The sequence below is a fragment of the Tympanuchus pallidicinctus genome, unplaced genomic scaffold (assembly GCF_026119805.1).
Source record: "Tympanuchus pallidicinctus isolate F22 unplaced genomic scaffold, pur_lepc_1.0 scaffold4, whole genome shotgun sequence".
Taxonomy (NCBI): Eukaryota; Metazoa; Chordata; class Aves; order Galliformes; family Phasianidae; genus Tympanuchus; species Tympanuchus pallidicinctus.
In genome coordinates, this window is record NW_026294758.1 from 13,478,510 (window position 1) to 13,501,237 (window position 22,728).

The following is a 22,728-nucleotide window of genomic DNA, read 5'->3' on the forward strand; positions in this document are numbered from 1 at the left end:
ACTTCATTTAATGTAATCCGATGTACTTCATCATCATTCCAGAGACCTTGGTGGAGCACAAGCTCCACCAAAAATGGGTGTGACCTCCTCACACAGGCACTGGTAGTATCCTTGTAATATTAATCAGCTTCAAACTACACAAGATCTCCAAGAGATTTTGTTTCATCTTGCTCAATCACCACAGAAAGCAGCTGCGGAATTCACCTGAATTGATTTAGAAATTAATATTTTTTAATGTTTGTTTTCACTATTAAAATAAGCTTTTATTATGCAAAAATTAAAATCCAGAAAGTTTATGACATGTCCTGGCACTGCTCACATCCAATGCTAAAACAAAATACATCTGTTACTTCCTTTTATTAGAAGAAAGGCAAGTAAAGAAAAAAAATACGTACCTCAGGGGAAGACAGCTTAAGCAGGAAATTTCCCAGGCAAACTGATAGTACTAAATATCATGCCTAGGTACTTGAAATACTACTGATACAGTACAGGTTCACAATATTATCACGCGCACCTTCACTACTTTACAGCTTCCTGTTCCACCTGTTCAACCTATTCCAGTCTCTTTTCTTCATAACACATTTTAATGCAATATGTGCTTGTTTTTTTTTAAAAAAAAAATATTAACTATGAGCTAGATGGATACTAACAAACTCTTGAGTTTAAATGGCCATGGGAAGTGCTAGGAAAACATTACTTTCTTACGTAGACTCATCATAATTCATGTAGCAACCAAAGCTTTGCACAATTCACACAGAGGGATGGAGCAGCCTTCAATGTTCTGTTTGTTGTGAAAAACCTAGGGCCAGCATTTCAGCTATCAGAAATAGGGGCAGTTCAAAGATGCCTAAAAACCACTTGCATGCTTTCAAACAGATGCAAACAGGGCTCCTGCAAACAGCAACTGCTGACAGAAGGCAATAGAGACAAAAGCATAAATAACCTTCATTACTTGTATTTCTGTGGTTAATCTTCTGTTATCATCTGAAATCAACTACTTCTGCAAAGGTGCCTGCCATTTCTTTTTTTTTTTTCCAGTATGTCTGAATAAAAGCATTAAACTGCAAGATCTGTCTTCTGCTCATTTTATTTTTGCAGTAAATAATGTCCACTAAAAATCTTCTAACAATCTAAAATTTTAAAAGCTTCATAGTATGAAAAGACTGATGATTTCCAATCAGGTCTCCTTCACACTCCAGATCTTTCATCTGCTTGATTTCTAGCTACAGCTTACTGCCAGGTTTTTTCATCTTTAAAATAAAAGAAAACTTGATTTCAACTGTTTTGTGACTAAGTTAACATAGAGTTATTTGAACATGCAATCTTCTTTTTAGTTTGTGCGGTCTGGAGACGTGTAAGAAGTTTCTCTCTTTCTCAATGTTCCATTATCTTTAAGCATTCATTTACACAGCTTTTTGAACACAATTTAAACACAAGATAACTAAAATATTTTGAAAGTGAAGATTAGAAAGAATACAACAACCCCATGCTACACTGCAGCACTGAGGTAGAGTGACTGGATAGCTTCATGGAAGAAAAGGATCCAGATATGCCAGTTGACGCTTGGCTGAACATGAGACAGCAGCGTGTCCAGGTGAGAAGGCCAAGAACATCCTGGTTTGTATTAGAAATAGTGCAGCCAGCAGGAGCAGAGAAATGATTGTCCTCCAGAACTCAGCTCTGGTGAGGTTGCAACTTGAGTATTGTGTTCACTCACTACAAGAAAGATATTTGACCCCCTGACGTGCCCAGAGAAGCACAACAAAGTGGTGAAGGGTCTGGAACACAGGTCTTACAAGGAGTAGCTGAGGGAGCTGGCAGTCTTTGGTCTGGAGAAGACTCAGAGAAGACATTACTACTCTCTGCAACTACCTGAAAGGAGGCTGCAATGAGGTGGGATTCAACCTCTTCTCGTAACAGCAATAAGATGAGAGGCAATGGCCTCAAGTTGTGTCAGGGGAGGCTCAGATCAGATGTTGGGAAGAACTTCTCAGAAAGAGTGGTGAGGTATTGGAATAGGCTGTTCAGGGAGGTGATGGTGTCACCATCCCAGGAGGTGTTTAAGGAAAGGGTAGATGTAGTACTTAGAAACATGGTTTATTGAGCAATATTGGTGACAGGTGGACAGTTCAACTAGGTGATCTTAAAGGTCTTTTCCAACCTTCATTATTCTGTTCAGCCAATCCAGATCCCATGGGGGCTTCATATTTTCAGGCTAACACTTCCTCTCAGCTTGTTATCTGTTACCTTACTCAGGTTGCACTCAGTTCCCTCATCCACATAATCAATAAAGATATTAAACAGAACCAGTAAGTTCTGAATAATGCTACATAACACAATATCACATTTCTTTCTTTTTCTCTTGAAAGATGTCCTAGTACCTAAAGAGTTGAGTCATTACACATGGCTCTCTAAAAATCTCAGATATTGCCTAAGATAAGTAAGTTTCTGAAAGTCAATACAATTAAATCGTCTATCAGATTACTTAAAAAAAAATAAATAAATAAAAAGGCTGATGATACTTTCAGTTTTGTTTAATATTATATCATTTGTACTGACAGTGTGTTTTTTGACCACAAACATCGAACACCTTGGCCTTCATGACCTAAATCTGAAATGATCTCTGTTGACTGCATGACTTTTCCAAGGCTGCAGTCCCCTAATTATTCAGGTTAGTTTGGATAAATTCAGAGCACACCTGACCAAGGCACCTAGATCTCATTTCCTTGAGTGGAGAGTATCAGGATCTCACATCTTCAACCCTGCATAGTGTAATTCCTGTGTATGTACATTGCTCTGGGAGCTCGCTATTTCCCACATTTCATAAATAGTGGAATCCTTCTGAATAAGTGACTTTCCTGTATACTCTTTCCCTTTAAAAAAAAGTCACAAGGGATTAAGACTGAAATGAATTCAATTTTTTTCCCCACCAAAATCTCTACGACAGGTTCATCACCCCTTGTTTAAATTTCTATTTCATTCTGTTAGCTTAACTAATAATTAAACTACTCCCTCTAAGACTTCAGATACCTGTACTGCTTCACTTTATGTGAATAATCTTCAATTACAAAAGCTTATACTGTACAAGAACACTGCAATACTGATCACCTTCTTTGCTCACCATTTGGTTCTAAAAAGGGAGAAATTTGGGATCATTGCTGGCTGACATTCTGCTGAATTTTTCCTTTAATTACATCCGTAAGAAACAGCCTTTCCAATCCACTGGCACAGCTAATTATCACAAGTTCTCATTTGCTTGAATTTGTATTGATTTGTCATCCTTCACTTGTGCTTTCAGAAATGGAATAGATGATGACTTTCTGAATACTACTGTGGAGTATTATACAAGCATTTTGCTTTAACTAGATCATTACTCCATTTTCTCACCTTTCTTATCACATCTAGCCTATGTCACTACTCAGTATTTTCAAAGCTCTTTGAAAGGATCTTTCCAACATATCATCTCTTACTCAGTAACAAGAAGTCTAGCAGAACATCCCATGTACTCAAGAAGTCATATCCAAATCAACATGTGTTTCATTCTCTTCCACACTGCCATTTAGCCTTGGAAAGATTTTTTTCCCCGCTCAGAAGTTCAACAAAGCTTCCTTTCATTTTCTCTGAACCCATCCTTAAAACTCTCCTTGTCATACTATTACACTCATCATTAGTCATAGCAAATCAGCACTACAGCCTTTTTGACCACTGCTGTCTTCATTAAGCTACCACTTATGTACCGCCAGAATTTTTAAGCTGCAATGTTTTGGCATTTGTTTCCTCGTACAGTTGGCTATATACAATGCAGTGGTGCCAGCTGATGCACCCCTAGAGACTGTGAGATTAGAGATATTTAAAGCCAGCAGTACAGATTTACTTAATAAAAAACTAGCCGTGAAAACTTGTACCACGTCATTGGCTCTACCGCAACTCAAAACAGTTTCTTTCAAAAACAAAAGTACTGCCTAGCCCAATTATCAACCGTAACATTTGCAAAGCAATTTCATGCACTAGACTTCAAATTACAGTAACAGTAGTATGGCAGTAGCACAACTGAAAATCAAGCCAATGGCTTGAAAATAAAACACAGTCAACTTATTACTGCAGCCAAATGCACTAAATAGGAGTAACAGAAATCAGCAACTTTTTTGTCAAAGATAATAAGCATCCTCCACACATTATGCCACCAATGTCGTATCAGCATCACTGGCACCATTTCAGAATTGTAATGAAAAAGTTAACAATGGAAAGGATACTCATAAATCAGGGTTCTCACAGTGGCACATTTGGCTGAGAGATATTCCCTATAGAACTAGAGGAAACTACAGGAATTCGAATATTGACACTGAATATAATTCTAGGTGATAACTTCCATAATAAACAGCAAAATGTTTACATTCAAGAATACATTTTCAGAATCTGCAGCATTGCAAGACTGTGTCTTTTTTACTGTAAATAATACTAAGCACTCTCTACTTGCAATAAGGCAATCAAAGGCAATGAAAACTTTCCATAACTGTTCAGCTTATTCAAGCCATATTTATTCGTTTTTCAAATAAAAGAAGCATTTAATATGTAAGTAAGAGACAGCACATAATTAATGATCAGTAACCAATACTGTGCAATTAATTCATGCACATTTTTTTCTTCCTATGCAGACTGCCATACTGATGATCGCTGTTTATACATAGCATTTATTAATAAATCAGTTCAAGGTACCTTCTTTTACCGGCTAATTTGCTCAAAACTAATTCCTTGAAGCAGAGCCTCATGAACTGAAGAGCATATAGCTTTTCTGAAAAATATAACTGCACTTCCCATTAGTTTTAAAGATCAGCTGCTTTATTTTACAAAATAGCTAGCTTCTTACTTCAGCCAAGAAACAAGGAGGTTTTAAATTAGATAATTAATTATTAGGAAATGTCTGGTCTTTCCCCAGAGCGTAACCAAAATGAATCACCAATTCAGTGCATTTTAATTTCTTCCCTTAACACTCATATCAGCAGAACTATTAAACTCTTTGCATGATCACTGAATCTTAAATCTGTAAATCTCATCATCTTAGCAGGAGGTTTCTAAGATCTTCTGTGCCAAATCAAGACTGCATTTTAAAATGTAGACTTATAACTTCATTCCAATATCCTTGAAAAAGATGTTTTTCTGTCGCAATCTGGAAACTGGATGTTTCCATGATTAACATGTCAAGGAGGAAAATGTTCAGGGAGAATTTTTATGTATTGTCAACCATTTGATTCCGTTTATATTTCATAAACAAGCATAAAGGGAAGTTAATAATGAAAGTAAATCTTTGGTTTCAGGTTCTTACTGCCAGCACACCTAATCACAAAACTGCAAAGGGAAAACTGCAAAGCAAAAAAAGTAAAAAACAAAAGAAAACCACCAAACAAAACCGCATTGAAAATTACAGCTTGCTTTAACATTGCTTCAATTATTTTATAATTGTTGTGTATCATTAATATAAGTCAGCAACCAAAAACAGAAAGAAAAAAAAAAAATACCAGATGTACCCTGCAGCAGATCTTAAGATTTTGTTTTTGGCAGTATACACATAAAATCAACCTCAACCTCTACCAGAAAGGAAAAGAAAAACAACTCAGTATTCTGCAGAAGAGTAGATGTACAAAACCATCTGAATCTCACATCACTGGTCAAAAGGGGTCTTGGAAGGGGCATAATTCTTCACGCTTGCCCTACAGCAAGGATCAAATTTAAACAACAAATTTCTACTCTCCTACCATGTGCTACTATGCAGAGTCCATCTTCAGTCTCCTTGATTTCCTTCCTACATACACTGGGGCTGCCACTGGAATCCCAAAATCTCCCAGGATTGACCAGCCACAGTCCTGCAGCCTTCCCTTGCAGGGCACAGTCTTCAGTCCTGACTACTACGGAGATCTCCACTGACCTTATGTCTTAGTTTATCCAGGTCTTTCCTGAGCTGAGTATCCCAAAGAGACCACCTTAGAGCAGCTCTCCCTTCTTAGGGCAGCACTTTGTATTTGTCCCTTTTTTATGATTCCTGCTACCCCTTTCACCCAGTCTGGCCTCTCTGGGTGGCAGCCCTGCCCTCAGGGGCATTCTGTGGTTATGTAAATTGTGTCACTCACATATTCATTCAAAAAGCCCCCCATGACTTCCTCCAGGTAATGGATGAAGATGTTAAACGAATAACCAGACAGACCCCATCAATTCCCCAGTTGCTGTAAGCCAATATCAATAACTGCCCTCCAAGACCCATCATCCAACCAACTTTTTCATCCGATTTATTACAGCCCATGTTGGATGTGGGAATAGCTATAGATCTGGCTGTGAAGGACCAAGGCAAAGGCAGCATTTAATATCTCTTTTCTGCATGCAGTATCACACTAAATCACTTGTCCCAGACAGCCATGACTCCAGACTTTCTTTGCCAGGCCTCCTATCACTGGCCTCAATCTCTTTGTACTACCCCAAACAGCCATGATAAGATAACAGGTTCAAAGATGGCTGCATCCATCCCTTATCAGAGAATCTCCAATAACTTCTTTTTCCTGGTACCTATAATTGCAAAATCAGAGGTGAAGCAACCCAAATTAAGAATTCCGTATCACACCACGAAGAAACTTGCACTAATTAGGGAACAAACACATCTAATGCAGTGCTGTCAGTTTTTCCTCTGTTTTTGTCTAAGAGATGAGTCCAAACCAGAAAATGTAATGCAACAAACCAAAATTTCAGAGATTTTAATCCTCTAGTGAGTTTTCTACTGCAGCTCTTTCCCAAAGGGAAAACATGAAACCCAAAAATTTACTTATCATAATAAAAAAGGCAGGCATACATGATTTGGAGACTTAATTACCGGATTTGGACACGGAGAGACAGCTTGCAAAACAGATAATGGTTTCAGCAAAGCTGCAGGCATTAATCTAGAGGAAGCTTTGGTGTAAAGTTATTCCACAATATTCAAAAGAGATATCACAGGGTTGTCAAAACTAACATCAGCCACAAAAATCCAGATTCCTGAAAGAGTTAAACATGAATAGTGACCTATTTCCAACATCAATTTTGGATGAATATCTATCAGACCTCTTGGTCTTTGAAGAACTGATTGAAAAATCAGAAATCCAGAAGCTCAAGTCAGTTCAACATTAGGAAAAGAAAAAAGAAGAGGATACAAAAGAAACAATAAAATTCCAATCCAGAGAAAAGCAGCAGCAGATTAACGTACAATGAAAATGCTAAATATGAAAAACATTTTCAAATAACATTGTGTTTGACAAAGTGAAGGCTTTGCCTGAACTTTCAGCCCTAACTGTTCTGCAATATCCACTGATTCTAGTCGTTGGCCATTCCAGTAATAGTGGTAATTTTTAGATCTAGTAGAAAGCTTTCAGAGTATCAGGAGAATTCCAGGAGAATGGAAAAACTGCAAAGAAAGCCTCTGTTCAAAGGAAGAAAGTAGGATCTTGTAAAAGCCAGAGGCTTAAAGAAATAAAAAATCCAAGCAAACAAAAGAGAACTGCACCTCTTCTCACAAAAATAAACAAACAAACAAATAAAAATCTCTTTGCTCTTCCAGACAACAGCACAGGCAGTCTAAAAATTCAGAGCAGTTAGCGATAAATAAACTAGGTCACTATACAGATACCAAGGATAAATATAGTCATTTCTAATGCAGGGAAACGCTCCCAGAAAATTTGGAAGACTGAGTTGGCTGCACTGAATGCAAAATGCTTTTTTTCTTTATAACTGTCACCACCATTATCAACAATTTGTTAAATATTGCAGAACATAAATACTGTATAAAGACCTGTCATGTGTTGGTGCTTATAGATAATTTTAGAAAAAGCCAAAAGCTGCCACAAGAACAGCATGGTCATGCAGTAATGCTCCATTCTCCCCTGCAAGACATTCCTTTACAATTCACACCACTTAAGACAGACTGATCACCCACAAGCTCTGTCAGGATCATGTCAGCACATCTACACAGCCCTAGGAACACCACCACAAACTCCATACCGACAATTTCTTCCATGTTCATCAGGAAAATAAAGGCTGTACTATGCCACGAAGAAGGTCAAGAGTAAATACTTTTCCTTTCCACCCTGTCTGCAATAGCAGGAGTCTTACATACAAGTATTTTAACCCATCCATTGGTCAAGTATCAGTGCTCATATCCCTTTGCAGCCTTGGGGCTGCTCCTCAGAGCTCAGCACTGAGGCACTGCCTATGAGGCTGAAGAACAGGTCGATGCAGCACTATTGCATCGTTCAGGGAAGGTATGATCCAAAAGAAGTTAGTATTTTTAAACTGCATCGATTTAAAAGAAGCATCTACTACAAAGTCAATTTCAGCAGATACACTCTATAGCTTGTAATCTACCAGAACAGTAATTTTATGTCTTTTATGCTGTTCTCTTTCAAAGAACAGATGCAATATGTCAAAAAAAAAAATCTTCAGTAATTTTACTGCCATATCTTAACAGGAAAATGGGCAGAACAAAACTACACTTGCTCTGAAGCTGCTTTTTCTACAGAAAATCTGTTCTGAGATCCTATATTAAAGGCTTTTAAAAATTATTCCAACTGTTACAAAATTCATGTACCACACTGTAAACAGAATACGTATTTGCAATTTGAATTTTAAAAGCTTCTAACACTTCATTTTGAAAATGAAAAAGAAATGAGAATCTTCTGCATATGCAGTAATAAAGCAAGAACATGGAATAACACCAGCTGAGAGTTCTCCTGAAACAGCAATTTGAGAAGATTAGCTGTTTGTGAAATCCCTGCAAGACTTCGTGTAAATATCACCAGCATGCGAACAGCTCACATACACATGCACTACAATCCACGTGCAAGCAGCTGTAGTGCTTGTAATGCAAGAGTCTACTTTATAGAGGACCTAACATCCTGGCTTTTTGCAGATTCATGTTATCAAATCTCATTATTTTTCTTCGTGATAGACACCTTCCCACATGATGCTTGTTTTCAGACTTCACGGACTCTCTTTGTGTCATTTGGAAGGTGAATACTTCAATAGACAGGTGAAGAAAATAAAAGCATGGTGTAACGTGAGACAAAAGATTACTGTGGAAGATGCTATCATAAGCAGCAGCAGTATCTATCGGACTGGAATTTTCCAGGGTTTACAGGGTGAAAGCATACCTTCTCGAATCTTGAAGAATGAAAGAAACATAAAGATGGAAATTTCCTTGTCCCAATGTTTCTTGATACAGAATTCTTCAGATCAGAAAATGGTGCTGCCTTAGAAGAAAAACCTGGTTCAGAAAAATGACCGACATCAAATCTGAGTGATCTTTACCAGTTACCTTGGGACACAGATTTGACATGTCCCTCCTCCCCTTCTTTGCCTTGGAAGTAACATTTAGTGGGGATTTAAAATTTTATCCAGATTTTTTTCATGAAGGGTAACATCATAAACACAATTCACTACTTGAAAAGAAAGCAAGGGATCTATTTTTAGTTGCAGATTGCTTTGCAGTGGAAAGACATTAAAAATAAATCAAAAATTGTCTACTAGAACCCCAGGAAGAGACACAGCTCTTCCACAGCTGGTGTGAGGCTGACATGGGGTACACTGCCTCATGAAGTCAGGGCACCTCATCAAGTCACATATTCAGTAAATACTCATAGAACCACAGAATCATATAGTGTTGTGGATTGGAAGAGATCTCAAAGATCGTCGAGCTCCAATCCCCTGCCATGGGCAGGGCTGTCTCCCAGCAGACAAAGCTGCCTAGGGCCACATCCAACCTGGCCTTGAGCACCTCCAGGGATGGGGAACCAACAGCGTTCAGGGCAAGGTGCTCCAGACTCAGCATGCACACATGTGTATGAACTGCTAGCAAAACAAACAACCAAAATACTTTAGGTCAACATTTTGAAGAGTTTCGTAGAGTAACTGAAGCATGAAGTTTTACACATTTTGGCTGCTTCTCTCTCTCCCTGCTCAGCCTTTAGCTGAGAAGATAAGCCAGAGCCACATCTGCTCACCAGCAGCTTTAAATCAATTTACTTGCTTAGGAAAGGAACAAGGGGAGAATTTGTCAGGAAAGCATCTCGTCCTGCCTGCTGCCTGTGGCCAGGGAGCGATCTTTATCCATAAACTAAATATTTGGTGTAAAATAATTAGGGAAGAAAAACACTGTAATCTTTCCTCATCAAATAACCTACCAGGGACATTTTTGTTAATTGGCACATAATTGGCCCCAGGACAGTGAGGTAGCAGGCAGATGCTTTGGACCAGGAGGTGCAGGAGAAACACAGAATTTGCTCCTACAGCCACAAGAATTCAACAAGTACACAGACAGAAACACAATGACTACTCACAAAGAGTAGTCATAGATCTGATTTTTGTATCTGGTCTCAACAGTATAGAATGTATCAACTACTCTAAATGCAAACTACAACAGATAACAAGAGCAGAATAGCACCACTTAATAAATTCTCAGCTAAACAACGTTATTTTTTTACATAGTCACCACCATTTTCACCACGATGAGTAACAGTCTGTGTGCCATCCCTGTTAAAATTTGCATTAGTGGAGGTGACCAGCAGTGGTGTCTTCAATAGGAAAATGTTGCTCATATAGTTCATCTTTCATTAACCTGAACAGATGGAAGAAAGTGCCAAATCTGGGCTGTACAGTGGATGAGTAGGACGGTCTAGCCAATACAGACAGTGTGCTCCACAGTCTTCAAACTGGTATGGGGCCTGGTGTTGTCATGTTGCCAGAGAAAGTCTGTCTTCTTATCTAACCTGACTGGAATTTTGAACCTTCAGTTTAATCAGTATCACAGTGTAGTGGTCAGAGTTGATGGTTTTGTCCAGGTTCCAGGAAATCCAGAAGAATCACCCTATCTTTATCCCAGCACACTGCACATCACTTTACCCACTCAGGGCTGCATTTTTAGAATTCAGTGGGGAATTCACATGTCACCACTCCACAGAGTGTAGTTTTGGCTCTGGCTCATAGTGATGACTCCATGTCTCACCATCAGTAACGATGTGATCCAGGAAACTGTCACTTTCAGCCTCATACTGATTCATCAGGTCCAGCCAAACTTGCGTGTAGTGTTTTTTCTGTTCCTGTGTGATCAGCTCACAGGACCCACCTACCTGGTGCAAACTTCTCAATGTTCCAATGTAGCCACCATCATTTCAATATTCATCTCCATACACAGTTCCCAGGTCGTAACTCACCAATCTGCATGGAAGAGCTAATCAAGATGTCATTTTATGGTGTGACAGCTGTGCATGGACACTTGGAATGTGGTTTGTCTCTCCCATTGCTGTCATCACTTCAGAAATGCACCACCCATTGCCTCACATCCACTGGTTTGTCTCCATAAAAGTTCAGCAAGTATAGATGAATGTTAATGAGCACAATTTTTTCCACATGGCGGAATTCAATGGCACATCTTTGTTTCACGTGCACATCAGAAGCCAATCTGTCAGACTATCCCTCTGCTGCCATCTGTTACACGGCAACAACGTGTAACAGAATGCTGGTAGAAAGGTTCAACTTCTACTGCCATACCACCAATCTCCACTTCCAGTGTCATGAGACATCATAAAATAGGATGCATTACTTTCAGAACAGCCTTCCCTATACACAAGGGCAGGAAGGACTGTAACATTTTACAGCTCGGGTAGAGGAACACATGATCTTGTTTAAGTTCTCAGAATGGTTTAAATTCACCAGCTCGTTAGTGAAAAATGGAGTTGGAGGGTAAGTTCAGAAATGCATTTTTTGTGAAAAAATATCAAAGCTGCCATTGAGAAAAGCATCTGTACTTTTCCCTTGCAAAAATCTTATGAGGGAACATCCAGTTTCCAACAGCACTACACCACTTGCTCATCCCTCCCTCTTCCCATCGCTCTCCTTGCACCAGTAGCTCCTGCACTTTCTGTGTCTGACTCTGGCATAAGTCGCCCAAAAAGCTGCACTGTTTCTCTGTGTAAGACCATCAACAGTGCTGAAATAAGGGAAATGTCAGTGGTAAACAGCAACTAACATATTTGTACTCAGAAGATTTCAGAATTCTGGTTAAGAACATTGCTTTAATTTCTTCACCAAACAGATTTCACCAACGATGCAACACCTCTGAGATTACTACATTCTTGACTGTGCCTGATGTTACTGCAATTACCTTCTTTGGGGGGGATCGGGGGGGAGGGAGCTGATCTCTGGCTGTTCACCGTGACTTCAGTAGCAGGCTCATTTCATGAACAATATCCACCTTTCCAGGAAGAGTTAAGTAAAAGGAAAAACAAGAACTGTCATTTACAGGAACCATAAAGCAAAAGCATATGCATAAGTTTCAGGGTATGAAGACACTGCATTTCTGAAAGAAAACATGCAGCTGTGCAAGTACTCCAGATTAAATACCGGCCTGGTGAAAGAAATCAAGAGGTTAGAACAGGATGGGCTTGATCACACCTAGGGAAATTAAAGAAACATCTAAGAAATTAGAATCAATAGCAGAGAACTAATGCATCATATTTTAGCTACTTTCCATAAGAATACCACAAAATTTCCCAACTCACTCTATCAATCTAATTTTTTCCTTAAAACTGTTCAAATAAATGGATATTCAAAGGTTTTTAAATAGTTTTGGAACAGCACCTGAGAGCAATCAACTATTAGATCTTTTTTTAACCTACAAAAGCCCTTGTAAGGCAATTCTGCCCAATTTCTCACAGAAATAAGGAACCTGACAAGTTACACAGCAAATGATATTTTCTCCATCTCTGTTTGTTGCAAAGCTGCAAAGGGTATGGATAAGAAAAAAAAAAACAGTCTCAAAGCCCATTCCACTGTCTGAAAACATAATACTTAGCTAGAAAAATGAAAACTGGCAAACAGATTAAAGTGGTATGGCCTATGGGACTGTAATAGAGAATAATCGGAGAGCAAGCCTGGATTAAAGGGAATGCTTGCATGCAGTGATATCCAGCAGAGATAGAGGATGCCGTGCACACACAGGACGTGGACACGAAGATGTGAATATTAAAAATAAATCAATCCTCCTTTGTTTTCTGTTTTTCCACACATGCTGCATTACAAGACTTACCCAAAAGTATTTCCTAAATTGTCTGTAGGTTTCCACAATAGCGAAGCTACAACAGACATGAGTAATCACAGGGCAGAAATTACTGTTATTTACGCACTGCTGTCACAGTTCTCCATAATTACACAGGTTGACACAGCATCTTGACAACGATAGGAAAAAAGTAGTTTTTATAAAAATTCTGTCAGCCTCCCTACACAGAAGCTTGGCAAATAAAATTACTGCAGCTAAAAATTGGCAAAGCAATCGTCTTCTACTTCTTTCAGCTCTGTCAAAGTTACTGCTCAGAGGATAATCAAAGATACTCAAAGACAAAGAAGTCACATAGGTCTAAACTGTAGTTTTTTTCCTGACAGCATGGCTATGGTCTGGCTATGCAAACCTTGCGTTGTTTACTACTGAAAACAATTATGAAAAAAGAAAGAGTTACAATGGAAGCAGGAAAGGAAGAAGAAAAGAAGGCTGAGAAAGTCCAGCTGTGCAAAAGCAAAACTGGAGCTCGGATTCAAATCTGCAATCTGAAGCACTCCAAAGCTGACCCACGCTGACCACATCTTTTGCTCACTCCTTTGCCTTCCCACCTGGACTGCAATGCTCCTGCCCTGGGTACGAGCAAGGAGAGCAATTTCCCTATGCCTGCAGCTCAGACCAGAAACTCATGGTCTATTTCACTTCTTGGTTTTTTAAACTTAAAATAGAACACTCCCACTGTGATGGGAAGTTACACAGCTTGCTGATTAGTAAAACAAAAAGGAAGCATAGAGCCATTATCACTGACACAGTGCATTGAACTTACACTCTCATTGGCTTTCTTCTTACATCCCTGCTTCAACTCTTTACATGAAAAATGTGTGCAGGTCCTCCATTATATCACAGCAATTTCCAGGGTTTTTAAGTTTGTAAATCTTAAGGTACTTAGAATCCTGATTTAGTTTTGCATCTCCTTATCACATCCTTCATTTCCTAATGTGTCATCTGAATAATAAAAAGTAAAACATACGCTCTCAGTGTGAAAACATTTCTTAAAAAGTTGAGAGAAATTAATGTCATTTTGATGTTCAGTCCATACTCTTTCTAAGTTGAGGCAGCACGGCCTCAGGGCACCCAAACATCATTTGTAGTGTGATGTGGATGATCCTCTAGGATTTCAGATACACTCCTGGCTCTGGAGCTCATGTAAGTTCGAAGTAAATACATACATTTTTAAAAAAATAGAGAAAGCAGTAACACAGTGACTGCAATGAGATTCACAACATTTTAGATTGATACAGACTTACTCCAACTCTTGCAGTCCCCTAAACATCACTCTTCCAGGGTCAGGTTCCGTTGCCTTTACTTACACTGATGGGATATCTGGCTACAAGTATGCCAGCCCTGCTGTACGGATAAGTGCTGTACAAATAGCTAGCTCGAGGCATAAAGAACAGCCTCCTAATGCAAAGCTTTTGTCTTCTGAAATAACTTCCAAAGTGGATCATTACCTTGATTTTCAACTGGACGGTAATTGGAAAAATGGGGGAGGGAGGCAAGATAATACAGTGATCCTTTTCACTATGCTATCATTGAAACACAGCTCTGTATAAAATACAACCTCTGAAAAACAACATAAAGGATATAAGCAAGGCAGAGAAAGGCAAAGTTGGATACTTAAAGAACAACAAAACACATATACAAAAAACAATAATACCAGCATGACTATTAATTCTAGTTATAAGATAGAATGGCTCGACATCAAATGCTGTCCTAGGCTGAGCAGACACACTGGATGCAAAAGCGTATCTGCTATATATGCTTTCTGGAGGCTATATGAGCAGTCATGGAAAATCAATTTGAATACAAATGTAATTTGTTAAAAGAACAGTGGAAATCATTATGCAGGGTCACACTGTCAGCAGTTAGTACAGAAGCAGATGCTGTCCAAAGAGGCAAAGGTGTTCAGTGAAACAGAAGAATGCTGACCTTTAATAGCGTTTGTGATCTTTTCAGTCCTTTGGTATAGCTACATGGGAACAAACCTACAGTTTACCTCTCATGTTTCTCTGCAGCTTTACTCATTGCAGCTCATTCCAGCCACAGAAGAGGCTATACATACACTTTTAAGCCTCAGAGGGAGTGAAGGTTCCCATTGTAACAGAGAAAAAGCAACATCTCTGAAACAGTTCCTTTAAAGTTCAGAAATATTTCATCTCAGGCTCACAGAACACAGCTGTGAATTAAAGCAGAATGGGATCTGCTTGGTTTTGGCAACACCAGCATCATTTCTAGGCACACGATACATAAAAATTCCACATCAAGTGAAGTCAAAACACACAATTACAATTTAAGGATCAGCTCTGTGATAAAGACAACTCAAATGGCAAAACCTTCAGAAGACCCCTTTGCAAAAGCATTTAATGTACAAGCTTGGAATACACTAATTTGCTCACAGCATCATCATCATGGTAGCTGATTGGCTTACCCCATTCCATGAGGTAAATCTGGGAACTAAGATAGCCATCAGTTCTAAATTACGTTTTCCTTCCATTTGATCCCAATCCTCAGTCACTCTTCTGAAACCGATAGCTAGCCCTGTGCTTATTTGTTCCAAAAAGATCCGTGCTAGGACTAAGGAACTTCTGTAGATGAGATGCAGTCCTCCATCTCATCATCATCAGATGAGATGAGAATCTCCTCCATCTGAAATCATCCCTTGTAGACTCTGCAGTCACTTCTGTAGTGACTGCCTGTCCACTGCATAGTGAAACACTGGATTTGCTCTTGCTGCGATTTGACTAAGGAACAGCAACCAAAGCAAATGTAAACCTTCATAGCTGTTTGGAAATGAATATAAAAGGACACCACTTGTTAAAAATGCACTAACACCTTCCTTGCAAGCTGCGTAGTAGAAGTCACAGCACCCTTGAAATCTTATTTCATTGTACACATGCATATAAACACATCTCTGAAGAACAGATTCCTGTTACAGTGCATGAGATTCCTGATTTATCAGACCAGTCACAAAGAAGATTCCCATCTTCACTGAAAGACTCATTACCTGCCCCTCTCCCAGTTCTGTCTCCCCCCTTTATCAAAATGATATGCTGAAACACCGCATATATGTTCCAAACACCAGAAGTAAGGAAAGTATTTGAGATGATATTTATCAACAGGAAGTTGATCATCACCGTTACTTTTCAGTGCTCTACTGAACAGACAGTTTGTATTTTTCATCTGACTGTAGACTTCAAACACTGGTCAGCAATGAACTATGCGACCAAACTTTGATCTGCAGGTAGAATTTATCCCTCAAAGAAAGCAATGAACAACTGGCCAAAGCATACATGATTTTACCACAGATGTTCATGATATACTCATTTTACTTCACTATCTAAATAAACTCATACTCAAAGGATGCACAAAAAGTTTTGTGCTGTTCAAAAACCACTCTCCAAAGAGTTTGTTACTTTACTTATCATGAATTGAGAAGACCTATTAAAAGTTTTAATAGTGAGCAAAATTAACCCACTATGTCAGACTTGTCAAGCAGTATTTTATTCTGCTGCAGCTTAAAAAAAAAAAAAAAAAAAAATTCCTTCTGTTCCATTTTGAAAGCCAAGGACAACCCTTTAGCTGAACAATTACAGCTTAAACAATTGCAGAACAAATGGATTCTTACCTTCTATTTCTTGTCTCTAGAAAATCTATCAAGTTCTCTCTGTTCTGAAGTTACCTAAAAACACTGCTAGATCATAGACTTAAATAAGAAGACACCTCAGTAGTACAGAAGTCCAATGCAAAGTATTTATGGCATGCCTAGACTTTGTGTTTAAAAGACTTTAGGCATAAACCGCAGGTACAAGGACATATTGCATAAGCCATCGCATGCTCGCTGCCACTGAGTGAATGTTATTGGATTTTGAGAAGCTACAATGCTGAATAATTTAGAATCTAATAAAATATTCAATTTTACTGATACATTGGCTTCATTTTAAAATTAAAAAAAAAAAAAAGGCAAATAGTGGTGAGAACAGGTCCAAGTCAATGAAAACAATATATTACTCATTAGGATAACACTTGTTCTATTAAGCTTAGGGAAGGCGCAACCGGGATGAGACAAAGGTCTTCAGCCCCAAGAGGTTTGTTTGCCTTCCCAGCGCTCAGCGCTCGGAGGGACAGAAGCAGCCCCACAAAGAGCATCAGTCCCTGCCTCCGGAGGGTTCCCTCATTGCTTCCCGGGCACTGGTGGGGGCACAGAGAGCTTCTTGTGATGGGAAAAGGGGGGCCGGTGGCGGCAGCGGCTACCGTTCTCCTCCCACCCTGCCTCACGCCGCTGCTAGCTGAGCTCCGGCAACTTTTTTTTTTTTCTTTTTAAATACGAAAACGGAAAACCCACGTAACCATCAGTGGTTATTTCCAATAATAATAAAGAAAACCAGGAAACCTCTAAAGTTGGCTTTTGGGACTTTTTTTTTTTTTTTTTTTTTTTTTTCCTCTCCTCCAGCGGGGGAGGCACAAAAGACGGAGAAGGCGCCTCTGGTGCTCCGTCTGGAGATGCCCTAGTTAAGGAGAGGCGGGTCGCCTGCCGAGCGCTGCTCAGCGCTGCCGCGATGCCGTACCCCCGGACGTGCCCGCGAACTGCTCCGCGCTGCGCTGGGTACGCGGCTCCCAGCCCGATGGCTGGGGGCGGAGAGGCAAGAAAAAGAGACGTGCACAGCTCTGCGGGTATTATCAAATCTTCTCAGCAGCTCGTCTAGATTAATCTCTCATGGTAGCTCTTCCCTCACACAATAATTAAGCATAGTTTCTAAACAGAACGTGCCGGAGGAGGGCTCGCTTGTCGGCTATTTAGAACGCAGGCAAGTATTTTATCTGTAAACGGCAGTAAGAGAAAAGCCGCGGCGGAGGCGCTCCACGACCCGCCCCCGGACTCCGCGCACTTGGGCGCCGACTTCGAGAGAGCCGCGACCCGACGCGTCCCCGTCGCTCACCTCGGGCAAGGCGCGGCGCCGTCAGGCTCCCGCAGAGCACCAGCCAGGCCAGCACCGCACGGCTCATCCTCCTCTTCTCCCGCAGCCGCGCCGCTACTACCGACGGAAAAGCAGCAGCAGAGCCTCCTCCTCCTCCTCCTTCTTCTCTTCCTCCGCCTCCTCCTCCTCCTCCCCGAGATGCAAGAGGCGAGGCTGGTCCCTCCCGGCGCGGCCCCGGGCCGAGCGCTGCTCCCGCTGCCGCCGCCCTACCAGCAATGAGCAGGCTGCCCCGCCGCGCCCGCCAGGTGCCGCCGCCGCGCCTCCAGCCTGGCCGGCGCACCCGCCTCCGTCCCGTCGCTAAACCCGCTCCGAGCGGCTCCCGAGGGGCGGTGCCGGTGGCAGGCGGTGCTGCCCGGCCGCGCCCCGACACCTGCTCCGCCCCCGCCGAGGCGGGGAGCGAGGTGTCCCAGGACCCAGTCTGGGAACGGGCAAAGTTAGATGTGGTTGGGGTCGGGCATTTGTGTTTTGCTGCTGCACTGCTTGGTATTGTCTTGATGGCCCTCTTCCCGCGGAAGTCCCGCTGCCGGAGGTACAGAGGGAAAGGTGAAAGTCCTGCCTTCCAGTAGTGAATGGGAGTTTCATCCTAAATCAGTGTCCTTCCTTCCTCCCCCTGCCGCAGACTGGGTGTCAGCCTGTCCCACACAGCAATCCCCGCAGGAAAGCAGAAAGCGGTGAATTCACCGACATGTAGAGGATGAAGGGGGCAAAGGTCTTACATGGTACCACTGCTGGCAGCATGGGTGCTGCTTTTCCTGCCTGACCTGTACAGGTTGACGATAGAGCTAGAAGGGTCAAGTAAGCACTGATAGTCCAGTGGGAGACAATAGACTCTTCATATATTTGTATTTTGCATCACCTCTAGTGAAAGAGCCCGTGTTAGTACTGAATTAAATGTTAATGTAGTTACGGAGTGAGAAGAATGCACTTGACAGTATCAACCTGATGCATATGACAGGGAGATACCACGGAATGACCTGCTAAGTCATCCCTCCTGATGGCTAACATCGCACAGCTTCCAACGTCTCCTTACAAGCCCTTTGTCTGCGTCTAAGTGCCGGTAAGTGGCAGGGTGACAGCTCTTCCCTAAAGCTCTGCTTTTACTTCTGAGCCTGCAATTAAATGCATTTTCCTCTGACACTGGAGGTATTTCAGTTCCTACACACCGCAGTTTCAGGACAGAATTACAAGGATCAGGTTTTTTTGTGGTGGTTAAGCAATGAAATTACTAGAAATAACACACTTCGATAAAGGGCACTCCACACCCAGGACTCCAGAACATTTTCTGCTTGCTTGCAGGGCACAGGTGCATGCAGACACCCACTTCACCCAGCACAGGGGTGTGAGGCTCCATGGCGCACTGCAAAATTACCCAGCAGGTTAGGCTAGCTAGAGGAAAAAATTCCTCCCTCCACTAATGAAGCCCGCAGTAGCAGTGATATTCACACAGACTTTCTTCCAGCACATCTCTGAACAAACAATAGCTGGTAGCATTCACCAAAACTTTTCTGTATCTTCTGTGCACATGCTGCACACACGTCTTCGTGCACTGAGGTTGCATCTACTTAAGTGACTGTGATGTTAGTAGTGTCCATGCCAGAGACCTCCCTGAAGAACTCCTGTCTAGGAAAAAAATATTTAGTTTTCTCCTGGAGAGCTGCTCTTCTATCAGTGCAGAGATAGGGGATGTTTAGGAAGCCTTTACAAAGCTTCTGATATTAATGCATCATTTCTCCACAACGGTGCTAATTTTACGGCTTATCTCTGTTTTACATCCAAGAACCCAGCTGTTATAATTCCAAGCCAAGCTGCACTTCAGCTGCTGTGGCAGCCCAGCATGCCTGCACCCCCAAGTGGCTGGCTTGCTTTTTTTATTATTTATTATTTTTCTTGTGGGAGTAATCCCATGATGTAGCCCCTTTGCTTCCTCAATTAGGATAAATCCGAAGGGCTCAACTACGTTTGGTACTGGGAGGCCTTCCACTGAGAGCCTGTGACTAACAGCTGACTAAAATGACACAGCTTCTTCAAAGCAAGGCGTTGTTTATTCAGCCAAAAGCATCGAAATAACAAAAGACTTTTATGTTTGGTTCTTACCTAAAGTGCAATGCCTTTTTGTTTTCAGATTTTGAATAAGTTTCATTCAGCAGCATCTCTCTATCCCACTTCAGACTACCAGACCACTCTCATGTCCTTATCGCTGCCCTTTGAACCTGGCTCCCTCCAAAGGCTGTTCTCTGCTGCTTGCTACAAGTAATGAGAGTTTTACCCCATCATGCTGTGCTGTTATTAAGCAATGCATCAAATTTGTGTACTCCATCACCAGCATTGTGCTTGAGGTCGCTGCAACTCCAGCATCTCTGCCTTCAGTGACCATCCCTTGACCTGACCTGGTTGGAAGACAGGTTGGTATGATGCTCTTCTTTTACTGTTGTTCAGAAATGGTGGATTGGTGTTGTTGGTTGGGCATGCCTTTATGGAACTAATGCCCTCACCTAAGCTGCCTTCAGCTACAGTTATGTTAACATAGCTTCCTTACAAGGTGCAAGATTTAGGGAGTTTTCTTTCCAGATTTCAGATGACAATTTTGAAAGCTAGCTTTCCCTTATTTGTTTACTATCTGCTAATGTTTAATGACTTCCCTCCCTTCCTTCCTTCCTTCCTTCCTTCCTTCCTTCCTTCCTTCCTTCCTTCCTTCCTTCCTTCCTTCCTTCCTTCCTTCCTTCCTTCCTTCCTTCCTTCCTTCCTTCCTTCCTTCCTTCCTTCCTTCCTTCCTTCCTTCCTTCCTTCCTTCCTTCCTTCCTTCCTTCCTTCCTTCCTTCCTTCCTTCCTCCCTCCCTCCCTCCCTCCCTCCCTCCCTCCCTCCCTCCCTCCCTCCCTCCCTCCCTCCCTCCCTCCCTCCCTCCCTCCCTCCCTCCCTCCCTCCCTCCCTCCCTCCCTCCCTCCCTCTCTCCCTCTCTCCCTCCCTCCCTCCCTCTCTCCCTCCTTCCCTCCCTTCCTCCCTTCCTCCCTTCCTCCCTTCCTCCCTTCCTCCTTATTTTTCATCATTATTTTTTTTCCCCTACAGTATTTCTCATCACTCCTAATTTATTCACCCTTTGGAGTCATGCAGCACATCAAACAAACAAAAAAATGATAGCCATTACAAATGGAGGCAGCTCTATCATTTGCTATGCTCACCTTGGATAAAAAGCCTTCCATAAAGCAACAACAAAGTTCAGTGCACAAAAGTAGCCTATTTTTAGTATAAGAAATGTAATGGTACTGAACTGTTACTTTAGTAACAGTAATGTAAAGTCTAATACGTGTTACATGGAAGGTAAACCAAGTCACTCCTGTATGTGCTGCAGTTGTAAAGAGGTAAGAGACTAAGAGTTTATCATTCGCTAACCTTTTGTCAATTTTGGAAGTCACCAAGTAAACATGAATGTAATCTTTGAATTACCCTGCGATGGCTTTAGGGCATCTTAGGTTCTAGCTTTGTTTAGGAGATTAGCTTTATCACTGACTCCCATCAAAGCAGTGGTCAGATTTGAGCCTTCTTAAAGTGAGAGATCAGACAAACTCAGAGCGCAGGGTGTACAGACTCGGATTGTATTGCCACCTCAATTATAATTAAGGCTATAAAAAAAACCACTGATATAGAGCAGTAGATCTTTCCATAAAGTTCTCTAGGAATGTGTATTGTGTTCATCAGAGATTTTCCACGCACCAAGCACTGTAAATGGCTACTCTGATTTTGCAAGTCATTGGCATATATTTGCCTCAGAGAAAAGAAGAACAAATATGTATGTCTATCATCACCACTGCAACACTGCTGGAACTATCCTGCTTCTAAATAAGAAATAGTTCATCCTTTCATCTCTTCTGAAATAGAGATTGAACCCCCACTTCTCGAACATGCAAGGTTTCCAGTAAAGTCAGTGTGATTTTTTTGTGAGTGAAGCATGGAGGATCCCTCTTCTCTCAAACCTTTCTGGTTCAAAAGAAATGTCGTGCACTGCTGCATCACAGGAAAGGGAGAAAGGGGGCTGCACAACACAGGGAACCTCTCAAACGCAGTGTAAAAAAATGTATATATATATTTTTTTTCCTTCCCTCTTCTGTACCATTGATTCTCCTTTTTGTTTTTTTTTTTTTCCTTTTTCTTTTTTTTTCTCTTATTCTAGAAAATATACAGCAAAACCAGAGCCATAATTGGGTTTGATTTCATTTCTTTTATCTTATAAATAAGCTTTCTCTGAATGCAGATGACATATTTAAGAATCCTGTGGAATGGCTGAATGTCTGAGTATGTTTTTAAATGAATCCTTTGCCACCCATAACATGAACATGTAATGTGTATGAGAACATAGAAGAGGAAATGGGTGCACAGGCTAAGGTGCAAGAGTAACCCCTGAAATGAGGCATTCCTACATTTTGTCTATCATCCTTCTGCACGCCACTAGAGTTCTGGAACTTGGTGCTAATTAATTTCAGCTGAAATTATTCCCTACTCACTTGTGAAGGGAAGACAGACAACAATTCAGATTTATGGGAATGGAGAACAGTGGTTATGTTAGATGCAGTGAGATAAGTGTAGAGGCACAGCACTAATGCACATGTGTCTGTTCACTGCTTCAGCAGACACAT

At 41.1% G+C, this 22,728-nt stretch overlaps 1 protein-coding gene across 2 annotated transcripts in view; it reads right to left on the bottom strand.

Annotated features, from left to right (window-relative positions):
* The window catches only part of EDIL3 (EGF like repeats and discoidin domains 3), a 271,818-nt gene extending 253,432 nt beyond the window's left edge, over positions 1-18,386 (bottom strand). Inside the window, exon 1 of one of the 2 annotated variants that reach the window (XM_052700525.1) lies at positions 18,061-18,386. In XM_052700525.1, coding sequence (XP_052556485.1) covers positions 18,061-18,127 — 67 coding nt within the window. In that variant the 5' untranslated portion in view covers positions 18,128-18,386. The remainder of the gene's footprint in view (positions 1-18,060) is intronic. The other variant, XM_052700524.1, reaches the window with a different exon arrangement.
* Positions 18,387-22,728: the final 4,342 nt, after the last annotated feature.